The following is a 15,402-nucleotide window of genomic DNA, read 5'->3' on the forward strand; positions in this document are numbered from 1 at the left end:
TTCCTGATGAGATCTGATTTGCTTTTTGCCTTGGAACTCTTTGCAGGTGAAAGACTGATGGAGTATTTGAGAGGGGAAAAAAAGGTGGTTAATTCTACTAGCTATTAAAATTTGAAGATAGATAAATAATAGATAATAAAGGTGGGGAAATAGCTGAATGTTTAAGGTCCTTTTTTCCCGTTTTTTAAACTTGGATTTTTCGTGCATACCTCTGAAACATTGTCTTTGACAGGGTCAAATTAAGAAAATGTATTTTCTATGCATGATTCCCAAGTCCAGTAATAAAAAGACAAGTATAAAGCAAACGGGAAGGGAAGAAGGAGATGAGGAGGCCAAGAGGTGTTTTTAAAAAATGTGTTCAACTTTCTGGTTATCTTAATGCTAATAAAAAGCAGAAAAAAAAAATATGTCCCTGGCCATAGTTTTCAAGGTTACCTTGTAGTCTTTTAAAGCAACCTGTCAGTTTATTTGAAATGGAATGGCAAGAAAATTCTTGAGCGGGGATGGAAAAGAAAATATAAATAAAAGGACCAGGTTTGTATCTTGAGCTTCCATACCCAGTGTGGCAGCTATGCAGGTTTAAAAAAATTCTCTTAGCCCTCAAGCAGTTTTTCAAAAAAGAAATTCTGTGGATTCTTTATATGTTTGTGAAGCTCTGGAATTGCAGTTTGGAAGTAGCAGTGTTTGTCTCGCAGTGCCATGAGCCTGCAGCTGAGTTCTCTGCCAAAAAAGCTGTCAAGTCAAGCCCTTCCCATCCTGCTGGACCTGGGTGAAGAGACTCTCCTGTGCAGGGCCCAAGGGCCACATTTCAGCACAGTATCTGCAAAGAGAGAGGTGACTGAGTAATTTTGGGCTTGTCTGGAAATTGTAAACCCCCATTAGTGCTTTTGCACTGACAAGCAGAGCAAAACTTATAATGGGAGGTCTCTTGAGGAACAGAATATTTACAAAATACATCACCATTTATAGCTGGGGTTTATTCCATAAACTGAAACCAAGGTGGATTTATATATATTTTTTTTTTCCCCTGTTCCTCTTCCAACTCTGTATTTGTCCCTTTCAGCTATGAAGGAGCTGGTGGTTTCTGCTGGAGACAGCGTGGAAGTGACCCTGCCAAAGAATGAAGTTCAGCTGAATGCCTTTGTGCTTCCTGAACCACCACCTGGTAAGGCTTCCCTGGGAGTTCTGCTAAGGGCTTGGGATGTGAAAAGGCAAACAGTCTTTATGTATGGCATGTCATAAGGGCAGTCTTGAAAATGTCCTTTGTCAGAGAGCACTTTCCTTTGGAAATGTTTCATACTCAGCTACTGCCTCGTGCTGCCTCTTAGAGAAAATAGACACAAAAAAATGGAAAGTGCTACAAAGCCAATGGAATTTGGGAGATTGTGGGAAGAGATGGGAGAAGAGATAACACATTCTCAGGGTGGTGTGTGAGGAAGAATTGGATTTTTAGCATCTATTCTTGATGTTTGCTGATAGGAACTGAGCTGTATTAGCAAGTGATTGAAATGTCCATTGGGATATTTGCCTGCTGAGAAACACATTCTATACACTCCTAATTTCATCATGCAAATTGTTGGCAGGTATTTTTAAAGTTCTTATCTTAACTCTGTCCACTGTGGCAGTGGGAGCTGCAGAGGCAGGTGTGTTCTGTGTTGTGCAGCAGGGATTGATTCATTCCTGTTCAAAAATTGGCATTTCTGTGTCTGCAGGATCTGAGGATGTGATAAGGCTTTTCTCTCTTATTATCCTGGAGCTGTGATTGTTCCAAAGCTCTTTATTGCCCTGGAGGCTGAAAGATGGGTTTTGATTCCAGAGTAAATGAGTTTAGAAGCACAGATTGTCTCTTTCCCTGGGTATATTCCCAAAAAGCCACAGCCCAAGCTGTCTCATTTCTCCACAGTGCAGCAGAATGTGCCTTGTAAATGTTTAATACTTTTGCAGTTCTTTAGCATGGCAGAAAGACAGACTTTGAAAACAAACATTTGGACCTTTTCTTTTTTTTTAAGGAACCACATATTCCTATGAGTGGGAGTTGATTACTCATCCAAAAGACTACAGTGGAGAAATGGCAGGGAAGCACTCCCGGACCCTGAAGCTGTCTAAGGTAAAGCTTTGACTGCTTTGTATTTTGTTGTATTAAATGCCAGGTGGAGAAGATGGGGACCCCAGCAGCCAGGAAAGACTTGTATGGGATTTCAGGATGAGTAGGAAATTGCATGATGGGCAGGCAGCCAACATTCAACTGCAAGCCCTCTTCTGAGGCACATAGAAAAAGGACATTGATCTGGCACGAGGGAAAGAAGAAATTGATTTCAGGAGGTACAAGCTGCCTACAAGCAGTGTGACAAGGCACACAAATGGCAGAAATTAACAGTAACAAGGGGTGGGAATATTCCTGGGACAGTATGGTTGTCTGGTTACACTGGGCCTTTTACTGCCCACTGGAAGAGAGACTTGCTGCTTCCATTAATGAGAGCCCTGCAATACCTCGTGGCATGTCCCTGGCTGCTGCTCTTAGACAAGCTCTTAACAGGGAAAGGGTTGCCAGTTCCTGCACATGGGAATTCTTAACAAGGAAATGACTCTAAGTACAATGAATATACAGTTCTGTACTTGAGACATTCCTTTGAGCAGCCTGGATTCTGCTGCACTCAGGAAAAAAATTCTACAGGGTTTAGTAAGGATATCATGCAGAGCCAGACATTTTGAAAGGAGTGTGCAGGTCTCTGTCAGGGCTTCAGCCTTTTGGATATCAAGATTGTTATCCAGCACCTGGTCCCTCACCCTCTCATTTTGGCTCAACAGTGAATGGTGAATGGTGAAGAGGTGACTGCCTGGCTCATACCCCCTAGAAGGAAGAGAAAAAACACTTGCATTTATAAAAACACACAAGAAGAGATTTTCTTCTTACATGTAGCCTTTCTCACCTCAAATGCAATCTGCTAGTACAGATTCCTGTGGCCAGACAACCTGAACTAATCTCTGTTATCTCTCCTCTGTTTGCCTTTTGTTGCTGGAAAATAAAGCTTGACTGACAATCCTGTGGCAGAGAGAAATACGAGTCTCTGGTTTCTTCATAGCCATTGTAAACTAAAATATGTGTAATACCATTTTGACCTGGAAACCATCCTTTGCTATGTATGCAGAGGCTGAAGCACAATTGCCTGGGTGCTCCTGTGCCAAAGCACAGGAACTTGACCTTCCAATAGGTCCTGACAAGGTGCCACCAACCTGTAGGTAAATAATCTTTTGTGTTTGTTTCCAGCTGACTGTTGGCCTGTACGAGTTCAAAGTGGTCGTTGATGGGGAAAACGCACACGGAGAGGGATATGTGAATGTAACAGTGAAGCCAAGTGAGTGCTGGGATTGGATTTTCCTTGACTTCACCCTTCTCTGACAAGCCAAGGCAGCTGTACCATGGAGTTAGATTATTTGGTTTAGTGTAGTGCTAATTCATTGTGCTGTGAACTTGCAGTGTGTGTATATATATATATGTATGTATTAAATAATTTCCTGAGATGGGAAGCTACTGCTAATACACAGCTATTTTTGCTGTACTGCATCAAGCCAGACACTTGATAAAAGAGCTGTAAACCTGATAGGGAAGTGCTCAGCAAACACCTCACCCTGAAAGGCCACTGCTTCTATAAAAACTAGCTGCAGTCTGATAAACAGCTTATAGCAATAGGAAAAAAAACTGAAGGCAAGCCAGAGTTCTGAAGCTGCTTTGGAGATTTCTTTCTTTCCTGTCCAGTGAGGAATATCATTCCCAACCACAGGCAGGTTAAGTCAAATCTCATTCCTTATTGTAAGACATGGTTTGCAGACGAGCTGGTGGAGATACAGCATCTTGAGATACAACATCTTTGTGCTGACTGCCTCACTTTTTAGGTGGCCTGTGTAAAGAGACAACCACAGGTTTCAATAAAACCCCTTCATTTTGCAGTCTTCAGCAAGACTTCTTGTCCAAGCTTTGTGGGCAAAGAAGGGCTCTTGCACTCCCTAAATTAGCAAGAGTGTGTGGCTGGTCTTGTGGGTGCTGTGGCTGATCATTTCCATATAAGCAGTGACTTTGCAGCTGGCAGCATGCACCAAAATCCTTCACTTTTCAGAGCAGCAGCCACACTGTGGCAAGAAGCTGTAGGTGCTTGACCCAGTAGGGGAAAACTGATGCAGTGCAGCCTTCCCAGAGTACTGGGTGTGCTGGCTGTTCACCTCCACGCTGTTTGAACCCCCTTTTTGGTAGCAATGATTGCCCAAGCTGGTGTAGAACATGCTGGAAGCACAAATCACTTTTGCTGATAGTTTTGCAGTTCTTTGGCCAAGGCTTTTTGTCTACAGTGTCATGGTAACAGCTGGGTTGTTTTTGCAGAGCCCCGGGTGAATCAGCCTCCTGTTGCCGTCGTGTCCCCAGCGTTCCAGGAAATCTCCCTGCCGACCATTTCCACTCTTATCGACGGCAGCAGTGAGTACCTGCAGGTTTAAGTGCAGCATCCAGCAGGGCTGGTTTGTGTTTGGTCCTGGGTTGGCTTTTTGCATGAAGTTTAAGAGAAAAAGTGACACTGTCAAACAGAATTCAGTGAAAAGAATTAGCCTCTCTGGCCAGGAGAGCAGAACACACACAACATCACCTCTCCATGTTCCCTTTTGAAGGGCACTGGCCTGAGCCAATCTCCTAAAAAGGGAAAAGCTCTGGAGGTTGCTGCTTAGAATCAAAAAATAATTACTGTCAGTCAAAATTACTGGGCTCTTGGCTAAACTTCAAACGTGTAAATTACTGACACGCCACCTTCAGTGATCCTGACTTGCACTAGAGCTTTTCAGGAGTTCCTTTAAACAAATTCAGGTTGTCTTAGCCCCAGCTAGCACTGATTTGTTAGAGTTTGGTGTCTGAGCATAACAGAGCCCTGGGCTTGGACCAAAAATACCTTTGCCCACTATGCCCAGGGCAGAAGTAGGGACTGACTATCTGGAATCTGTGAAGCAGTATTTTCCAACTCCTTGTGTGTATGTTTTCCTCCATTACTGAAACAGAAAGCACTGATGATGATAAAATTATCAGCTACCACTGGGAAGAGCTGAAGGGTCCCCTGCGGGAGGAGAAGGTTTCCAGTGATACTGCCATACTGACACTGACCAACCTGGTACCTGGGAATTACACATTCAGGTAGGTCACACCTGGGAGAGTCCATCAGTTCTCATCCCTTAAGAGTGAAAGGTGTGAAATTCCTGAAGTGTTAGTCTGGTTAAAAAACAAATAAAGCATGGAGAAAACTCGGTTTTGTGATGTTCTCTCTCTCCACTCCTACACCTTCAAGTAGTTTTGTAGCTTTGCCCTTCAGGAGAGATAAGCTGTCCAGCTGCTTCTTATTCTTGACTTGTAGCCCTGGTTAAGATGATGGCTGGCCTGTCAGTGCTACAAAATGTCTCTTGAAATGTCAAATCTAAACTCTTTGGGTAAAGGCTTAGGAAGAAATGCAGTCTGGAAATCCAGTTTTTAAGTGCAATGTGTTTGTCTCAGATAAGTGAATGAGGCCTAATGGTTTGATGCACAGCCTGGGCAATATGTAGTAGCTGATTTTACTTTTGTATTTGTCCTGTGTTTTTCCTTTGGCCTGTGTTTTGGTGTGATGTCCATCAGTGCATCAGCAGATCTATTTAAAGTAAAATAAACTGGAGTACCTCTTACTGAACGCTGCTTTCTCGTTAAACAGTTGGCATATGAGCTAATCAGATCCGTGTTCAGATCTAGATTTAGCAAAAAGCTGTTGTGTTTTGTGGTACCAGCCTACCTGAGGAGATGTGCTGTGTCCAGGCTACTTGTGGGTTAGTAATGCACTTATGTGTTTCACCTTGGAACTGGTTGTTAGATTTCAAGTGAGAGATGGATGTGACTGTTGAATTCCTTGCATCACTTTGAGGCTGATAATTGGACATTTGGGGGAAGTTTCTGTTGAGAAAAGGCTGTATTCAGCTCTGATCACCATCACTCTTCAGTGCTTTCACTTCTTTTTTCCCTCTTCAGTCTAACAGTCGTGGACTCAGATGGTGCCAGCAACTCCACCACTGCCAACCTGACTGTGAAGAAGGCAGTGGATTACCCTCCAGTGGCCAATGCTGGCCCGAACCAGGTGATCACCCTGCCCCAGAACTCCATCACACTCTATGGCAACCAGAGCACAGACGACCACAGCATCGTCAGCTACGAGTGGCTGCTCAGCCCCAACAGCAAAGGGAAGGTGATGGAGATGCAGGTCAGTGCAGGTCTCCAGTGATCCACCTGGATTGCACACTAGCTGGGTTGTCATCTATAATCAAACCACTGTTAGCAAATGTCTTTTAGAATCCTACAGAGCAAATGTGTGATGATTAAGTATGTGCTTCAAGCTAAATCCGTGTGAAGCTGGTATTGGTTTAGTGGCTGAGCTGGTGCACCAGCCTCACCACTGGCATCCTGTTCCTTTCTTGAGCAATGCAGTTTTAAATCGTGCTGAAGAAGGGGGATTGAGAGAAGAGTGGGAACTTTTGAGCTGAATCTTGGAGTCTAAATTTTGCTGATAGTGGCCAGACTCTCCTCAGTGCTAAACAGTAAATGTTAGAACTTGTTTCTGTGTCATCATTTTCCTTTTAAAGATTATTGCTACTGTAAAATTTATAGAATAAGAAAGTCCATGAATCAGGTTCACAATGTGTGGGATTTGCACAGGGCTCCCCAGAGATTTTACTGGAGTTGGGAACTGCTGAATCCCAAAAGATCTGCTTGTATGGCATTACTCTTTTTATGTCCCACAACAGTATCCTTGCAGTTTGCATGAATTTAGCTGTAAGAGCTTTGCATGCTGAAGTGGTACAGACTCCTGCTCCCATATCAGGAGTTGGTAATAGCCCCCTAGAATGTGCTGGTAATAGTTACTTTAGAATCAGAGTCTTCTGGTCCATCATCATCTGTGTGAGGATTGTTTTTAATCCATAAATATCTTTTCTCACAGGGTGTGAGGACGCCAGTCTTGCAGCTCTCTGCAATGCAGGAAGGTGATTACACCTACCAGCTCATAGTGACTGATTCTGCTGGGCACCAGTCCACTGCAGAGGTCACTGTGATAGTCCAGCCAGGTAAGCTGCCTTTACCTGCTATTGCTGCTTCCCTTCCAGGGGCTGGAGGTGAGCAGCAACCTGTCAGCAACCTCTAGATCTTATGGTGACTTTCAGAAAAGCTGCTCTGAATTAGGACCATTCTGGGCTGGTATATTGCTGATAAATGAGCAAAATAAAGCTTGTAGGAATACTGCCTTTGTAGGCTGTTCTCTTATTTTACCCAATGTAACTTAATTGATATTTTCCTACAATAAAGGCAGGATTGTATTTCCAAACAGCTGTGTCTGCCCACGGTGCTGGGTCCTGGGATGGGGGCAGGAAAAGTGGAGCAGTACTTAGAGAATGAGAGCAAAAATCATACCTCCTAGTTTTCAGTCTCATTTTATTGCAGATTGTGAATTAACTGCTTATTGGAATTCTTAACTGCTTCTAACTTCACTTTATCTGAGGTAGTGGGCAAGGGATGTACTGGGGATCGTGGAGAAAATACTAATGGTGGTCTTTTAAGCTTCACCTTTATGGTGTGTCTATAAGAAATCCTGCATTCTTTTCCAGAGAACAACAAGCCCCCAAAGGCAGATGCTGGTCCAGATAAAGAATTGACTCTTCCTGTGGACAGCACCACTCTAGATGGCAGCAAGAGCTCGGATGACCAGAAGATAGTCTTCTTTCTTTGGGAAAAAACACGGTGTGTATCACCTTCCATATTCTTTCCAAATCTTATCCAAATCTTTTCATTTAAAACAAGTCACACTTCCACACCTCCCTTGTGTTCAGTCATGATCACACTGGGCCTGACAAGCTTTACCAATGACCTGAATAAGACAAGGATTTATGTTTGATTGGAAAGAAGTGGAGTTTTCTTTGAGCATGAGAAATAGCTTTGCCTTCATCTCTAGGCCTGGCGTCCTCTCTGAGTGTGGTGTGGCTCAGCAATGTTTCCATTCACAGCAGTGGAGCTTTGTCTTGGTCTCATGGAGAGACTGACCCTTGTAATTGAAAAAGCAGCAGGGCCTCTTAACTCAATGCTTTTGCAGTTTGTTTAAATGAGGCAGAGTTCTCTTCTGACTCTAAATTCCTTGAAATGCTTTAGGGAATTCAGGAAAAAGCCTATGAGCAACTTGCAGTAGCTTTTTCTGTTTGCTAATGCAAAGTCTGTGCAAAGCCCTAGGAATGAAGGACTGTTTCTGCTTTGGACCTTTTTTTCTTTTAACAAAATTGGCTCATTGTGCAGTTCACAAGCCAATTTGCTGAAAGTATCACTATTTGTAAGCACCACCTAAATGCTGTTATCAGTGTTCCACTGGTTTAAAATTAACCAAAACATTCAACTGCTAGAAATTAGGCTTTTTGTTCTGGATCCTGTACTTACTCTTCAGATTATCTTGCTGTAACTGGAGAACATAATTTTTCTTTTTATCATGGGCTCTTATTTCCAGGCTCCTGTTTAGAGCGAGGCTGCCTCCATTGCTCTCTGCAGAAAAACCCTGAAGAAGGTCAAAAACTAACCAAACCCCTTGTGTCTTGGTTAGGGGTCCAGATGGTGTGAAGCTGGAGAATGCCAACAGCAGCATTGCCACTGTCACAGGCCTCCAGGTTGGGACATATGAGTTCACTCTGACAGTGAAAGATGAGAAGAACCTGCAGAGCCAAAGCTCTGTCAACGTCATCGTCAAAGAAGGTAAATCCAGCCACGAGAAAAGCTGCTCAGTCACAGGTTTTCTCTGAGGAGTTCAGCAAAACCTGTGTTGAGACACAATAAAAGTAAGGAATGGAGGGAGACAATGTGGAGAGCACTGAAGTGGCCTTGAGGTTTTCCATTTTCTGGAAGAGCAGTTTTTTCAGCTTAGTCCTGCAGTACTTCCCTTTTCTTCCCTAGGGTTAGACAGGGATTTCTGGGGTACACTGGAGATCTAATGCAGTAATTTTTAATTGGGCATTACAGGATCTTTCTCTAAGTGCTTTCTCTCTGTTTATTTAGAGATAAACAAGCCACCCATTGCAAAGATTGCTGGTAACGTTGTCATCACCTTGCCCACAAACACAGCAGAGTTGGATGGATCGAAGTCCTCTGATGATAAGGGGATTGTCAGCTACTTGTGGACCCGGGATGAGGGGAGCCCTGCAGCTGGGGTGAGCTTTCTTTTGTAAAGGATCACAAAAATCAGTGCAAGGTAGTGTTGACAGCTCCTGAGGAAATACAAAGCTCATTGTTGGGCTTTTACTCTGTCATATCCTGAAATATGATGATACATGGTGCTACTTTGATCGTTTGTTTCCTCATACTTACTTCGTTCTGCCTTCCAGGAAGTCTTAAATAATTCAGACCATCATCCTGTCCTCCTCCTGTCCAATCTGGTAGAGGGGACCTACACATTTCACCTCAGAGTAACAGATGCCAAAGGAGAGAGTGATGTGGAAAGGACCACAGTGGAGGTCAAACCTGGTGAGTCTGGGTTTTGTGCTGTACCACATTTGCCTGCAGCCCTCTGGATACAGTATACTGGGATTAAAATGTGTCCTCTACACCATACATGTCAGAAGTTTTAGAGGATATGGTTGTGTTTTCCTGTGGTTTTTGAGGGCTGACTCTCACTGCTTCTGTTACCTGTGAAAGTCATTCTTGTATCTCTTCCCACAGTGCCACTGTGTAGTTCTATGTTCAAATCAGAAACATCCTGCAAACATCAGGAAAAAACTTGCCTTGTGCCCAACCTACTAAATAGAAACTAAAGATCTGTACTGTCTGCAATGTCTCTAGATCCTAGGAAAAATAACCTGGTGGAGATAATTCTGGACGTGAACGTGAGCCAGCTGACAGAGCGGCAGAAGGGGATGTTCATCCGGCAGATAGGGGTGCTGCTGGGGGTCCTCGACTCAGACATCACTGTGCAGAAGATCCAGCCATACACTGAACAAAGGTAGGATTCATCTGGGAGGGTACATGGCAAGGAATTGCTTAAGGGTTTGGAAAATTAAGGCCTCTTGGAAAGCAGATTGGATCGTCAGAACATGTGGAGTTGTTGCTTAGCGTTGATATTCCTGCTCAGATCAGAGTTGCCAAGCAGGTCTTGAGTATCTCTCCCCTCTGGAGATGGTGCATTGCCCTTGAAAACTGCTGCTGCTAATGTTTTTTCACCTCAAACCTCTAAAATAAGAACAAATCTGATTTTTTGAAAATTGTGGAGACTGTGCGAAGGGATGTTCTGCAGCTGTGATCTGTAACTGGAGAAGTAATGGGGCTTGGTGCAGGAGTTTCCTGAAACACAGCAGACCAGAGTGTGTAACAATCCTCCTCACCTTCATGCCAAATTGGTAGTTCCTACAATCCTAGACTGGTTTGGGTAGGAAGGGACCTTAAGGATCATCCAGTTCCAACCACACAACCACAGGCAGGGACACCTTCCACTAATTCTGCAGTAGCTTCATTGCCTATAAACTGCTTCAACTTAGTGTGTGGAAAAAATGTTGAAAACCCATGTAATTTCTGTTTTAAGAGATAGAAAAGCTTAATTTTGATTACTAGTTGGCTTACCGAAAACTGCATTTCTCCTAAACACATAGAAGTTGGCTGCTGAGCCGGGCTGTAGGTCAGGGTGGTGTTGCCTGCCTGGAGAGTGGCAGCAAGCCATGAGTGGCAATCTGTTGAAATAAGTGCAATATTGCACTTAGTCTTTAATGAAAGTAGGTTTAAAGTACCTAAAGCACTGAAGAAGATTTAAGGGACATGCTTAAAGTCCTCCAGCAAGTCCGCAATAAATCTGCTGTTACTTTACACTTCCCTGAGTGCTGTGATGTATCGATTTCTTCATGTCCATGTGGCCTGCTGTAGCAGGAAAATCAGAATTCATTGTCCATGCAGACCTAGAGAGCTGAGAACAGAGGAGCCAGCACTTCCTGTTGTAACATTAGCTCTCTGTCTCTGCCATGAGCAAGCCAGTTGCCCCTGAGTAAGGCAAGCAAGGGATTCTTGTCATTAATGCTTCATCTGTTTATATGTTCAAGCAGACAAAAGAGTGGGAAGTGTTATAAAGGAGCAGAGAATGTTTCCTGACAGATGGCTTTAAGATTCCATTTTAGCTTCCACTATCAAAGTAACTTGTGCTGTTTAAAAAAGAGCTTTTTCCTCTGACTGCTGGTTTGCTCTTTTTCACATACTCTGAGGGTTTCACTGATATCCCATTGACTCATAAGCTCACTAATGATAATAAATCCCAAACATTCATGCATCCTTTTGTAAGTCTAAAGATCCACGGGGCTCTGCAAGGTGAGCAAGCCATGAGGAACAAGTTCTTCTATCATAAAGTTAATGCAGTAAAAACTGCAGAATACAGAATCCTTCACACCTGGGTTGTTTTTGGGCTATAACACTTGGTGCATTCAAACTAAACTCTGCAAAAGACTGTAAACTTCCACTGTCTGGTGCTGGAGCTCTGTGCTGAGTAGATAAATGGACCCTCAAGTTCCAGGTGTAGTAAAGTCTGAGGATCCTACATGGAGGAAGGGAGAAGAATAGGAAAACAGCAGGACCTTAATGTTTGGGGATTTGATGCTTAGCATGAGCATGCAAAGATCTGCTTGATGTGCAAATTCAAGAACAGTCCAGCCTTAGCTTGGAAAACATGAATGGATCAGATATCCTGAAGGGTTTTTTACTGTAGGACCATTATGAGCCAGAAGTCTTCAGATAAATTTGGGATTCTGAGTAAGTCCCTCTAATGGCAAACTGGAGAGTTTGGCTCTCCACCTGATGTTTGGAGAAGCAGCAGATAATATTCTTGCCTTTCTTCCAGCACGAAGATGGTGTTCTTTGTGCAGAACCAGCCTCCCCATCAGATATTCAAAGGACGAGAGGTGGCCTGGACGCTGAAGAACGAACTGCGGAAACAACAGTCAGACTTCCTCATCTTCCGGGCACTGGAGATTAACACAGTCAGTAAGTGAGAGTCTTGGGACAGACTGAACATCTTTTACCTTCTTTTCAGCTGCCTGACAGAATAAGGCTGCTAAAAACACCCACGTGCCCACACACTTACACTCACTGCAGGAGCTTTCATGTTAATAAATGGGAAACAGAAAATTAAGTCTATTAGACTATTTGCTGATCACTTATTTACCAATTAATTCCGTCTAGTCACTATTCAACTTCTTACAAATAATTGCTTGCAGTGTTGCTGTGAAGATAAGAGCTCACACAACCAAAAGCAGATTGATACTTATGAAACTATAATACAGTGTTAATGGACTACAGCCACTGAAATTAGTATCATCCTGAAAATAATAATCTGCACATCTTGGTAGCTGTGAATCCACTCATTTCCTGTGCAGCACAAACATCAGTCTGCAGGAAATTTTTCCCTTCTGTCATTATTTTACATATTTACATTTGCACTGTTTTTCTTTCATGAGATCCATTCTGTGAGGATCATTTGTTGATCAGTTAGAGATTTGAAACTAGAATTGTGTAAAGTAATTATTTTCATTACTTCCTGATCTTACCATTTTGTGGCCTTCAGAAGGCATTTTTCAGTTCTCTTTGCTCCCTCCAAAGGATCTGTTTATTTCTTGTCTGTCTCACCAGCAGGGTTTGAATTGGAGAATCAAAACTTTGTTTAAAAACATTTACTTGACAAATACACAAATCCCATAACATGAATATAAAAATGAGGATTTATTAGGCAAAATGTATGTTGCTGGTGAAGTGGGATGTTTCAGTTTGGCATGAGGCCCAGGTGCTTACGTTTGCACTTCTCACCTCTTGTGATTACGGCTGAGCTATGAATGAGCTACAGAGGGGTCACATTCAGGTCAGAGCCTGCAGGAGGGTTGGCTTTATTGAGCTATTTTGCCCCGTTTTTGCCTCACCTGTGAGTCATTTAGTTCACCTTGCTGGTTTTGGCCCCCAGCCTGTCAGCTGAACTGCTCTGAGCACGGGCGCTGTGACTCCTTCACCAAGCGCTGCGTGTGTGACCCGTTCTGGATGGAGAATTTCCTCAGGGTGCAGATGGGGGACGGCGAAAGCAACTGTGGTATGTGAACTGTGAACCCCCTGGGGAGGGCACCTTGGCAGAGAAACCCGTGTTTGAAACCCAGGGTGGGCACAGTGCCAGGCACCTGTTATCTCCCAGTGGCTCTGCTGAGATGCTAACACTAGCATTGTCTCACCTTCTAGGCCAATGATGTTTGATAGGGGAGTGAGTCCCCTTCAGACCCTCCCAGTGAACACTCACTAAGAGCTGAGTCCATCCCGGGTGTATAAATCACAGCTCTCTTCTGTCACGTCTGTACAGAGGCTTTTCTGCCACAGGAAAGCAAATTTTATAAACCAACACACAGTGAAAACTGCCCAGTGAGTCCACACACTGGATCTCGAGCTTCCCAAGGGGATCTGGGGGTGCTGCCAGTGGGGAATGCCTCTAATTCTGTAAAGGGCCAGGCCTTGCCTTTTCTTTCCCAAGAACAGTCCACTAAAACGTGCACTGTCAATTGTATGAGGTGCCAGAACGTGTTTATCTCTGGGGTTTTGCTTGCAGAGTGGAGTGTGCTGTATGTGATCATTGCATCGTTTGTCATCGTGGTTGCCTTTGGAATCTTGTCGTGGATGGTGATCTGCTGCTGCAAGAGGTGGGACTGAGACCCAACCCCCGCTGTATCCAGGTTTCACAGCCAAGTGTCTGCAGTATGAGGTTAAAGATTCAAACCCATTGTCCCAGCAGATCATCTGCTGAGCCTTGGGATGTTGAGTTTTCTCACTTAAGTGTTTCAAGTTAAATGTTGAAGTCCCACAACTCTGCCTTATGTTAAGAAGCAAAATTTGGATTAACCTGTAAATGTGCAACTTAGCAACATTTTAGTGTTTCACTTTGTAATATGAACATAATCCTAAATAGCAAGTACTTTAGCTTTGAAGATCAGAGTTGTTTTTCTTCTGGCTCTTTTGGAAATGGACTGTCTCTTAATTCCTTTTCTTCTGCTTTAGACGGAAAGGAAAATCCAAAAGAAAAAGCAAATACAAGATTTTGGATGCAACGGATCAAGAAAGCCTGGAGTTAAAACCAAATCCCAAAGCAGGTAAAATATGAGAGGCAAGAGCTCAGCACTTCCAGACTGCTGACTGAGGACTCTGCCTCAGTAGACTCAAAATCATAGTGAAACAAACAGGATGTAGGGACTGACAGAGGGGTCTCAGAAGATCTGAGAGCTTGTCTCAGATCTGTTTATGGGGTATTTAGTAAAGTCATCTAACTTGTAGGTTTGGAAATTAGGGCTGAAACTGGCCTGATCCTGATGTCTCCACTTGGTACCTCAGAAGTAGGAAGTGGATGCAGTAAAGCTGTGCAGAACAGCCTGACTGAGGAAGCCCAAAACTGGGTCTTGACTGTAACTTCTTCTCTAGTTTTCCCCTGGGTTCTGGTTCCCTTTTTGCCAATATGCCGTTCTTTGGTCATGCTCTACAGCAAAGCAGGAATTCAGTGACACTAAACATTACACTAAACTGATCAACACCTGAAAACAATCTGAAAATACTTCTGTACTGAAGAGATTGAGGTTTATATCTGCTCTGCTACTCACCCACCACAAACAACTGGTTCATCAGCTTATTTATTGTTGCTCTTGTGCACATCAGGCTGTGAAAATTTCACATTTTAGCTCATCCTCTAGTTTTCCAGTAAGCAGGTGCATTTCAGAGGGAGATTCATGAATTCCTCAGTGCTCCATGTGGCTACAGGTCCATTGGCCCATTCCAGAAAGGCAGGATTTGTCTTCAGTGTTCTTAGCCAGCACTTTCCTGCCCGCATTGCTGTCTTGAGAGTGCTCGTCAGGTGCTTTGCAAAAATCAGGGAGTTATTTCAGGCTGGAGTGGTTTTATCTGGTACATGAACCAAGTCGTGGTCACCTGCTGACTGACCAGGAAAAGAGGGAAATGTTGGAAAGGATGTGCCAAGTACAACCCTGCTGGATGCCAGGGAGCTCTGCAGCTGCTGAGTGTGTGTTTCATTATCAAAGTGTGTCCCGGTTTTGTTTAGAGAAGGGGATGTGTTAAATGTGCATGGAAAAGAATCCCTGATCCTTGTTTGCTAGTGGAAAATAATCGCTCATCCCAGTATTATCCCATTTAATGGTGTTCCAGCAAAGTGAGCAGTGCCCAAGAGCAGCATGGAGGGCATTGCACTGACAGACTGATCAGCTGTTCCTCTGAGGACCAGGCTGTCCCAACTGCTCAAATACAGATACCCTTGCAGGAAACCCGGGTGTGTTTCCCTCCTTCAGCACCCAACTCTACTTTAATCTGACCATCTGTCA

General features: G+C 43.7%; 1 protein-coding gene across 1 annotated transcript in view; it reads left to right on the forward strand.

Annotated features, from left to right (window-relative positions):
- The window catches only part of KIAA0319L (KIAA0319 like), a 29,742-nt gene that overhangs the window by 11,982 nt on the left and 2,358 nt on the right, over nucleotides 1-15,402 (forward strand). The window contains exons 5-20 of the mRNA XM_014881288.2: nucleotides 1,064-1,165; nucleotides 2,010-2,107; nucleotides 3,269-3,356; nucleotides 4,376-4,468; nucleotides 5,038-5,170; nucleotides 6,029-6,257; nucleotides 6,993-7,116; nucleotides 7,654-7,786; nucleotides 8,631-8,779; nucleotides 9,080-9,231; nucleotides 9,406-9,544; nucleotides 9,860-10,019; nucleotides 11,892-12,034; nucleotides 13,005-13,127; nucleotides 13,632-13,722; nucleotides 14,078-14,169. Of these exons, the coding sequence (XP_014736774.2) occupies nucleotides 1,064-1,165; nucleotides 2,010-2,107; nucleotides 3,269-3,356; nucleotides 4,376-4,468; nucleotides 5,038-5,170; nucleotides 6,029-6,257; nucleotides 6,993-7,116; nucleotides 7,654-7,786; nucleotides 8,631-8,779; nucleotides 9,080-9,231; nucleotides 9,406-9,544; nucleotides 9,860-10,019; nucleotides 11,892-12,034; nucleotides 13,005-13,127; nucleotides 13,632-13,722; nucleotides 14,078-14,169 (2,049 nt within the window). The remainder of the gene's footprint in view (nucleotides 1-1,063; nucleotides 1,166-2,009; nucleotides 2,108-3,268; nucleotides 3,357-4,375; nucleotides 4,469-5,037; nucleotides 5,171-6,028; nucleotides 6,258-6,992; nucleotides 7,117-7,653; nucleotides 7,787-8,630; nucleotides 8,780-9,079; nucleotides 9,232-9,405; nucleotides 9,545-9,859; nucleotides 10,020-11,891; nucleotides 12,035-13,004; nucleotides 13,128-13,631; nucleotides 13,723-14,077; nucleotides 14,170-15,402) is intronic.

This window comes from Sturnus vulgaris, chromosome 24 (genome assembly GCF_052056855.1).
Source record: "Sturnus vulgaris isolate bStuVul1 chromosome 24, bStuVul1.hap1, whole genome shotgun sequence".
Classification (NCBI taxonomy): Eukaryota; Metazoa; Chordata; class Aves; order Passeriformes; family Sturnidae; genus Sturnus; species Sturnus vulgaris.